General features: G+C 45.8%; 1 protein-coding gene across 1 annotated transcript in view; it reads right to left on the reverse strand.

The window, feature by feature from the left end:
* LOC121724137 (A disintegrin and metalloproteinase with thrombospondin motifs 20-like) overlaps positions 1 to 10,090 on the reverse strand; it is a 90,557-nt gene that overhangs the window by 32,095 nt on the left and 48,372 nt on the right. Inside the window, exons 17-24 of the mRNA XM_042110498.1 lie at positions 8,851 to 9,017; positions 7,519 to 7,648; positions 6,070 to 6,196; positions 4,756 to 4,966; positions 3,734 to 3,898; positions 2,585 to 2,749; positions 1,594 to 1,713; positions 927 to 1,034 (exon numbers count right to left, since the gene is read on the reverse strand). Of these exons, the coding sequence (XP_041966432.1) occupies positions 927 to 1,034; positions 1,594 to 1,713; positions 2,585 to 2,749; positions 3,734 to 3,898; positions 4,756 to 4,966; positions 6,070 to 6,196; positions 7,519 to 7,648; positions 8,851 to 9,017 (1,193 nt within the window). The remainder of the gene's footprint in view (positions 1 to 926; positions 1,035 to 1,593; positions 1,714 to 2,584; positions 2,750 to 3,733; positions 3,899 to 4,755; positions 4,967 to 6,069; positions 6,197 to 7,518; positions 7,649 to 8,850; positions 9,018 to 10,090) is intronic.

A 10,090-nucleotide genomic window follows, 5' to 3' on the forward strand; every position in this document is an offset into this window, starting at 1 on the left:
CTTCAGCGATGCTGGAGCACTCAATCACACACCTTCCAACTGTTTCTGAATGACAGGCCAATACCCATGTGTATGTGTGTGTGTGTGTGTGTGTGTGTGTGTGTGGTAATGTGTGCCATTTATGTATGGAGACCATGGTTTAATGTTCGCTGCCTGAAGCGCTTCCATGGGGGAAGTAGAAAGAGACACAGATGCTGAACGCAGAATACTTAATGCAATCACCAGAATAGCAGCGAGTAAACACCAAATCAAGGTATCAATGGCCTCCACTCCCCGGATGGGAGTTTTTCTGGGATTCTTTTTGTGGATGTCATTACCAAAAGAAAACAAAAACACCCACATCATCAGTCAGACGTGCGGACTGATGTGGTGTCGTGTCACAGGCTGATGAAGGTGGGTACATCCCTGCAACTTTAAACCAATATCTAGGGCCAATCTGCTTCTCATTTGCAGGGTGAGTGTGTGTGTGTGTGTGTGTGTGTGTGTGTGTGTGTGTGTGTGTGTGTGTGTGTGTGTGTGTGCGCATGTGTGTGTATGTGTGTGTGTGTGTGTGTGTGGGGGGGGGCGGGGGGAGCATGCTTTTGCAGGTGTTCTTGAGGAGGTGTGAGATTTACTGCATTCTTATTGCAAACCTAGAAGTGAGAGTTCAAGAGTTGGTCCTTCTTCATGTGACAAGATTGGTTATGTATGTTTTTGAACGTCACAGTGTTTTGTGTGTGTGTGTGTGTGTGTGTGTGTGTGTGTGTGTGTGTGTCAGATTAGTGTTTAAAGGTCTGTCTATGCTCTGTTTGTGTGGGTTGTATGTAAATACTATATACTATATATATATGTCTATATGTATGTAAAGACGTGGGTAAATACGTATGCTTGGTGCCTAATGTTTGTGTGTGGATTGGTGTGTTTGTGAGCGTAGATTTTGGACATACCATGGCCCAGGAGCCGAATCTCCACTGCGTGAGGAACTGACCAGGGACTACAGGCCGCGCTGTGCTGAGGACAGGAGCAGCACGTGGACAAGCAGGCAGATCACACTCCTACACACACACACACACACATACGCACACACAAACACACGCACACACACACACACACACACACACACACACACACACACACACACACACACACACACACATGCGAACACACACACACACACACACACACACACACACACACACACACACACACACACACACACAAAGGCATCATAAAGCATCTCTGAGATTAGTTGGAGGTTGTGGCCTTACTTGACCTGCCCTGATGTGAGCATGCTGCTCTGTGTGTATGTGCTGTCCAGATGACGAGTGGGAAGGCATGTGTTTCTATCTGAGGTCAGACGGTTCAGGCCCAGAGAGCCAAATGTGCTTGTCTCACACACGCATTGCTAATTTCACGAATTATTCATTAGTCTCTTTACTCAACAAAGAAAGTACATAGAATAATTGCAATGGCTACACACATACTATTTTCTGAATTTGAAATAAGTGTAAGTGGTGTTAAACCACTGGGTTTTAGTGTGTGTGTGTGTGTGTGTGTGTGTGTGTGTGTGTGTGTGTGTGTGTGTGTGTGTGTGTGTGTGTGTGTGTGTATTACCTGGTTGTCTCGGGGTCTGGCAGCTGCATTACACTCACGGTCATCCACAGTGTTGCCGTAGGGACCGGACACACAGCGCACAGCCCGCATCTGGTAACCATGGCCACAAGTCACGGCACACTGCAGCGAAACACACACACACACACACACACACACACACACAAACTAGATTAGGGCCAGATACTGAACAAAATGCAATGTGAAAACACACACACACACACACACACACACATACACACACACACACACACACACACACGCACACACGCACACACACACACACTAAGACCCATTATCAAAGCCAGACAGAACAAAGATTGCAGCACCAGTCCATCTCCCTAAACCTTTTCTGTCTTTAAGTCAACACATCCATGTGTTCCAACTTGCCAGTGCTAAGGCAGCATTGGATAAAATGTATTTAACCCTTTTTTTTTCTTCTTGAAAGCAGACCTAAAACGTCTATATAGTGATAACACTCATACCAAGTCTGCATGACATCCAGTCCCTCTCCTAATAGCTCCGTTTACATTGACCCCTTCTGACACATGGAGTGCTTCAAGGCTCCGTTTATTTGGGCAGGGCAGGGTGTTTACATGGGCCTGAGAGCAGCTCGTCTACTCCAGCTTCGTAACCAGAGCAATCTGATGAGCATTAGGCCGCTGTGTCAGTGTTAGGGAAGAGCTAGGAAACATGTGTTGGACTTTAAGTCTTCATGACATGACTGAATAAGACGCATATGTGACAGTGAAGATGGAGGTGTGTGACAAAGGATTGAGGGGCTCTTCACTGAAGTCGAGTTCCACACTACACTTCAGTTTTCTTCCAGCCTTAGTTCTCATAAACACAAATCGACAGATGGACACACACACACTCACACACATGAAAGAACAAACACACACACGCACACAAACACACACAAACACACACATGCGCGCGCACACACTTGCACGCGGACACACACACAAACACACACACAGTGTATCATACTCACTGCGCTCCAGACTCCGACCTGCCAGGAGGCACAGTCAGGGCGCTCACAGCTGCCCACAGGAGAGGGCTTAGAGGCGGAGTCACAGTGATGCTCACTCAGCTTCTCCTCCCCCAGCACACAGTAGACCTGCCGGTGCCTGTGACCCTTACCACACGACACCATACACTAAAGACAGAGACATTGAGACAGGGGAGAGGAGGAGAGGGAGAGAGAGAGAGGAGGAGAGAGAGAGAGAGAGAGAGAGAAGGAGACATTGAGACAGGGGAGAGGAGGAGAGGGAGGGAAAGAGAGAGAGAGAGGGGGGGTATAAAGAGAGAGAGGGAGAGAGAGGGGGGGAGAGAGAAATTCCACTTCAATTACATAGAACTTCCATCACTTGACTTAACCGTATCATCAACCCATGACAAATTACATACCATATCATTATCCAATATAAATGATCCATGATGAAAGTTAATGTCACATGTTAATGTATGTGTCATATCATGTGTCATAATGTGTCATATCAATATTGTTTGTCATTTTCAAAAGAGCACTCATCGTGTCATATGTCAAATCAGCCATTTCAAATACTAATACACTGTCATAACATGACATAATGAGAGATGGCATACAGACATTACAGTTTTTTTCAGTCGCTAACAAGCGTTTGTCCAACCAGTTGTGACATTTTCAAAACTCTAAATACAGTTAGCACAGCATTGGTCTTTTGTGGCCATACCATTCACACATTTCATGTCGTTTTTACACGATATGCAGTCAGTGAACACATTTCCACAATGCTTACATTTTCTTCACAGACAAGCTATACCTCCCAACAAAATTATGGATTGTTTTTGCAGTATTTACGAATGTTAACACACAACATCCCACAATAGCAAAAACAATATTCAAAACTTTATTCTGTACTGTGTTGTTCTATGCTGTACTGTGTTGTATTGTATTGTGTTGTGCTGTGTTGTGCTGTGTTATTCTGTACTGTGTTGTTCTATGCTGTACTGTGTTGTATTGTATTGTGTTGTGCTGTGTTGTGCTGTGTTATTCTGTACTGTGTTGTTCTATGCTGTACTGTGTTGTATTGTATTGTGTTGTGCTGTGTTGTGCTGTGTTATTCTGTACTGTGTTGTTCTGTGCTGTGCTGTGCCGTACCTCGCTCCACTCGCTGGCACTCCAGCCAGGGCAGGGCATGTCATTGCAGCTCTCGGTGACCAGCCTCTGGTGCTCACTGCACTCTCTGTCCACCAGCCTGCGGCCCAGGTTGTTCATGCAGTAGGACTCCCGTGAGCGCGCGCCTCTGCCACAGCTCTTAGAGCACTGCATGCATACACACAAACACACACACAAATACGCACACATACACACACACACATACACACACACACATACACGCACAGACATACACACACAGAACATAACACATTATCACACCAGGATAACACAGAAACATTTGCAGGAGAATATCGTTACGCAGTTCCTAACCACTCAGTGTGAAATTATCGATGAGAAAAAATATCAAAAACATCAGGAGAGACTGCAGGGGTCATGTGTCATTTTGTATCTCAACTGAGAATATTCAATAGCACCTCAAAGTGCCAGACTAAAACAAACTGCTGATTCACACCGGCTCTCAATAGAGGTAGGACACAACTGAGTCACGAGACCGTCTCACTGGTCTGTCTTTTACACTTGGCCATGTCTTTAGCACGTCCTAATGACCACCGTGAAATCCTATCATTTGTCACTGGTGCTGTACTTTGCTCTGTGTAAAAAAGTAGCAAACGGAACCACAAGGTTTGACCTCTCATTAGCGCTTTCCCTCTGCCCGTCTCTAATTCATCCCTCACTCTGTCATTCATACAGGAACTGCTGTTAACTCTTTCCATTGCTGTTAGGGTTCCACTGCTGTTAACTCTTTCCATTGCTGTTAGGGTTCCACTGCTGTTAACTCCATTGCTGTTAGGGTTCCACTGCTGTTAACTCTTTCCATTGCTGTTAGAGTTCCACTGCTGTTAACTCTTTCCATTGCTTCTGTTCACACTCCATTTCACTAAATCATCCATATTCATTTGTCTTCCATACCGTTTCATCACATAATATCCTATCTCTCTCTGTCACTCTCTCTCTCTGTCTTTCTCTCTCTCTGTCTTTCTCTCTCGGTCATTGTCTCTTACCGGAGACCAGGCGCTGTACTGCCAGCTCTTCAGCAGACAGTCCCCGTGGCAGGGCTCTCTGGTCTGGGGTTTGGGGACGTCTGCACACGACCTGCTCTCCACGCGGTCACTCTGCTGCTTGGCCAGGCTGTAGCGGATGCACTGGACATCCAGCGTGCGGTAGCCTGGCCCACACTTGGTGGAGCACTCGCTCTTCCCAGCCACATGCCACCTGTGTGGGGAAACAAGGTCGGGCCTTTAGGGGGTCTGAAGTGGACAGGATCTCCCTCTTCCTCCCTCCCAGACCTGGTCCAATTGGGCTCAGGTCCATACCACTGATATCCCAGATCCAGATCCATTCCATATCCAGATTAGATCTGTGTCAGTATCAGCTGCTTTCATAGACGCTTTCTGCTGACTGATCAAATGCACTCCCCATTAAACGGATGCAATCTGTGTTTTATATGTCTTTTAATTATTTTATTTTATGTACTTTACCTTTTAAACTATATTTACGCTATTGCCCTTTTACAGTATACTTTATTTCTATTCTTTGTTTTTGTTTATGTAAAGCACATTGAATTGCCCGTGTCAGAAATGCTTTATAATTAAATGTGCCTTGCCTTAATAATCACAACCAATAGTGCTTACAGAGATGCAGATGCAAAAAACATAGATGTATCCAAATGCTTGGATGGAACATATAGAAAAACAAAAACACAAAGAAAAACACATGCAACATCATACATATTCACAAGCAACATGTCTCTGCATGTTAAAAATGTCAAAAAGCCCTTTGTGCTTATGTACTGTATGAGGGGGTTGAGTGCTACATGGCAACATACATGTGTGTGTTCATGTTTTTATTAATATGCTGGCAGGCTTCCATGCTAATGGCTAGTGAACATGTTCTCCAGAAAGTGAGGTGCTGCAAAACCACAAACAAATCTTAACCTACAATGTGTGTGTAAATATGTATGAAGGTTTTTGATGTGTTTGCATGTAATGATAGATGTTGCACATGTGGTTAGAGGGTATTTGGATATGTTTAGGATTTGTGTGTCTATACGACTTATTGTGACTATATACAGTATATGAGCATATTACTTATTGTGACTATGTTATATGAGCATGTATCTGCACTTTATGTATATGTGCATGTGAGTGACTGTATGCGTATGGATGCAGAATTTAGTGTAGGAAGCTCACAGATGCGTGCGTTATATCGTGATTGTGTGTGCTGTGCTGTGCTGTGCTGTGTTGTACTGTGCTGTGTTGTACTGTGCTGTACTGTATTGTGCTGTGCTGTGCTGTGCTGTGTTGTGTGTGTCTCACCTGAGCTCACAGTGTGTATTGCAGGGATCAGTAATGCTGCCAGGCCTGGGCAGATGTTCACAGCGTTGCTCCGATACCACTAAGCGGTCGCTCTTCCGCACACACACCGCTTTGCGTCTCCGTTCACCTACACACACACACACACACACACACACACACATACACACACAGGTAAGGTTTGAATTAGACCCCCATCTGGCTGGGCTGTTCTGGCCTTGCCAAAGTGTGCGTTTTCCCCCACCACCGCCTGTCAAATGGGGTCGGGGGTGCGGGTGGGGGGGCTCGGAGCATGTCCTGCGCGAAAGGGGATTAAAGCACTTGAAATGGATCCTGCTGCCCATGCCTGGGCACTCAGGGGCCACAGGATGTTGCAGGGTTCTTTCCAGGGGGGAGAGATTTATGGGCCCCTGTGAGGCCCCTGGTGGGTGGTGCTGGCCAGTGCTGAGGGCCTGGCCGTGTAAGGGGCCTCTTCCCCGGCAGGAGTGGAACAGCACTGATATATGAGCTAATACAGCTGATCGGGATGTGTTTGTTTGCGCATGCATATGTGTGTGTGAGTGTGTGTGTGTGTGTGTGTGTGTCTGTGTGTGTGTGTGTGTGTGTGTGTGTGTGATAAGACAGAGAGAGAAAGAGAGTGACAGGGCGAGAGAGAGAGAGAGAGAGATAAAGAGAGAGAGAGATAGAGAGAGAGAGAGAAGGTAAGAGAGAGAGAGGGAGAGAGACAAAAATGAAGGCAGTGAGTATTTGTGTGATCTATACGCTTGCATGCTGTTTTCTCCGAGGTGCGGACAGCACATACTCTAATCACACTCTCGTCGACACTCATCGGAGTCTGGTTTTGATCTGCCACTACGTCGCTGGGAAACCACAACACACGAGGTGTCTGATGAGCAGGTCTTTGATGCGGGCCAGGAGGCCTGGACCACTTGAGCTGGGCATATGTGTAGAATTGGCAATTGGCCTAGTAGAACATGCAAGGATTTGTTTCAAGCTTAAGAAAATGTGTGTGAGTGTGTGTGTGAGTGTGTGTGAGTGTGTGTGTGTGTGTGTGTGTGTGTGTGCGCGCACGCACACGGATATGCACATGCATGTGCGTGTATTATGTATGTGTGTGGATGGGAGGAATTGGTGTAGCTGAGTGAGCTAGGCCCGTAGTTGTGAAGGCTTTAAGTCTGCGTGTCAGTTCATCTGCATCTGTGTAAGTCAAAGTGTTTGTCATCAGGGAGTAGACCAGTAAGGGGAATCAGTACTTCCATAAGGTCAGAGGTCATCATGGAATATGAAAAAAAAGGGATTGTTTAGTGAGTAGAGGTCACAGGACAGGTGAGCGTTATCTTTGGTGTACTGTAAGTAAGTATATACTTACTTATACCAAAGATAACGCTCACCTGTCCTGTGACCTCGACAGGTGAGCGTTATCTTTGGTCAGCCCTGCAGCAGCAGACTCACCCTGACACATGCGGCTGCACTCCTGCCAGGAGCCGGACGGGTCCCACACAAACTGCTCTCGGTGCTCCTCGATGGGGATGTTGAAGGAGTAGCGCACATCTGGGTTGTACAGGTCCCCCACGCACAGCACCTTGGGAAGAGGAGCCACCACAAACACTCAGGCGGCTTGCGTGTCTCCTTAGTCAGAAAGTAAACCATGGGCTGTAGTTCACAGCTCATAACTCATAACCTCTTAACTGAGGTTAACTACGCTAAAAAACAAGCTATAAAACAGTGAGTGTGTGTGGGGAGGATCTTGATTTAACACCAGAACGGCCAAGCTATTCACATGCCTGTTAACTATCTGGTCGTGGCCTTTGACGTCAATACTGAAGGGGATGTTTGCTTCTGCAACCGTATCTGTTACTTCACTTAGTCTGTCACTTGGCCAAGTCTGTGTAAACCGGACAGTGTTGCAGTCCTCAGAATCCAGTGCCAAAAGTCATTTTGTGTCTAGGATCATTACTGCAAAACCTACACAACAAAGCCCACATGCTGCAAATGCTTTTAGAAGATCAACAAAATCCTTACATAAAGCTTATCACGGTACTACAAAATCAACTTCAAGACATTGAACGGACCACAAAATCAATCTTGAATTACAGTAAAGCTGCGCAGTGACCAGGATGGAGTTGATAGGATGGGTTAGCCAGAAGAAATAGTTTGACACCTGCAGGATACCACATTCCACAGCAATGTCTCGCATTCTGAGGTGTGTACAGAAGCTATGTGCTATGCTATGTGCAAAGGCTTCTCACTCATTTCAGACAAGACTTGCAATGACACGCGAAGCTTTAAATCAACACCTATGGAAAGTGATGGGGAGACGAGAGAGATGGATTGCAATCTTTAAAGAAATTCAAATTCATATGCACCATGACCATGACATGGGTCACAGTTTCAGACTAGCACTGCCAGACTCAATCTAAGTCTGCTGGAAAACACAGAATGATATGGTTCATCTCTCTATTAGCCTAACATGCATTAAGGACATGGATGGTGATGAGCTGAGCTGATGCTTTAAACTGACTTACACTGCAATTCAGACACATTTTCATCAGCACACATACTCACTGGACATTGAAGAGCATTTCCAGGGGGCATCGTACTTCATGCACCAGCTCTGTGTGTGTGTGTGTGTGTGTGTGTTTGTGTGTGTGTGTGTGTGTGTGTGTGTGTGTGTGTGTGTGTGTGTGTGTGTATGTGTGTGTGTGTGTGTCTGTGTGTGTGTGTGTGTGTGTGTGTGTGTGACACCTTTGGCTCTGTGTTTCCTGTTTCGGTGTAGTGCTTTACCTGCAGGATGAGCTCAGACTCGATGCGCTCGGTGCAGTTGATGCGCTCCACTGTCGTGTTAGAGCCGCTGTACTCGATGGCCGTCCCTTTGAAAGTCACCTCTCTCTTGAACATGGCCACCACAAAGTTACCGTTCAAAAGAAAGTTGGACTGACCGTCCGACAGGGCTGCGAAGAGATGCGAGAAAGCAAAAGTACTTGAATAAACAGCAGGAGAGACAGTGGAATAAATGTTTACTAGGTAAGTGGCAGGGGATGAAAAAATACCGTGGGAACGTTTCGAGAGGCTCTCGAAATGAAAAGCAGGACGGCAATCACTGTTCTCCACTACGCATTCCCATTAGAGGGAAAAGGCAGCAGTATGTAAACATGTGTTGACTTCAAACTACATGTTGAGCAACACACTGATGTATGGAGCAAGTGGAGATGTAAGTGAGAGAAAATTGGGGCAATTTAGTGTAAATACTGTGACAATCTTTCATTAACTCCTCACCAAGCACTTGACTAGCTCAGTGTGTGAATTGGTGCGTACGTAAACAAATACATATACGTAAATGCTAACACAAACGCTGACATAGGCAAACAAAGAAAACATACAATCAAACTCTAATTCAAGAGAATTTCTTGAAGAAAAATATTGTGTTACATACCAACACACACAAATATACACAAGCGCACATACACATCAACAAACTCACACAAATGTATACATAAGTACAGTCCACTGACATGGGAAAACATGAAAACAGGCCAAAACACACACTCTTGTGAAAAGCTTGACGCTTCAGAACCAGTCAGTAATTACAATCTTGAAGCTATGTTGAAACAATGTGTGTGATTAGGGCTAACAGCACAACACTGTTTACATTCAAGTCTGCACATGACCAGCACGAGACCAATGTATAGGTTTATGCATACGTGTGTGTGTGTGTGTGTGTGTGTGTGTGTGTGTGTGTGTGTGTCTGTGTCTGTGTGTCTATGTGTGGTTGTGCATGTGTGAATTTTTCTATTTATATGTTTGCATGTTTACATACATGTGCTAAAAACCAAAACAATGTAGCTAATGACAAAAGCACATGTGCTTGGCCAGTAATGTGCACCCCTCCCCCTCTCCCCCTCTGCTGATTGTCACTGAACAGTGTGAGCATCCAGGGCTCACTTAGCGCAGCGCCCCAGTGGTGGAGGTCGGCCGACGCGTTCCCATGCAGAGGTGAGTGCCCTGAGACGTCCCCTTGGCTTTC

This window comes from Alosa sapidissima, chromosome 11 (assembly GCF_018492685.1).
Source record: "Alosa sapidissima isolate fAloSap1 chromosome 11, fAloSap1.pri, whole genome shotgun sequence".
NCBI classification, from domain to species: Eukaryota; Metazoa; Chordata; class Actinopteri; order Clupeiformes; family Clupeidae; genus Alosa; species Alosa sapidissima.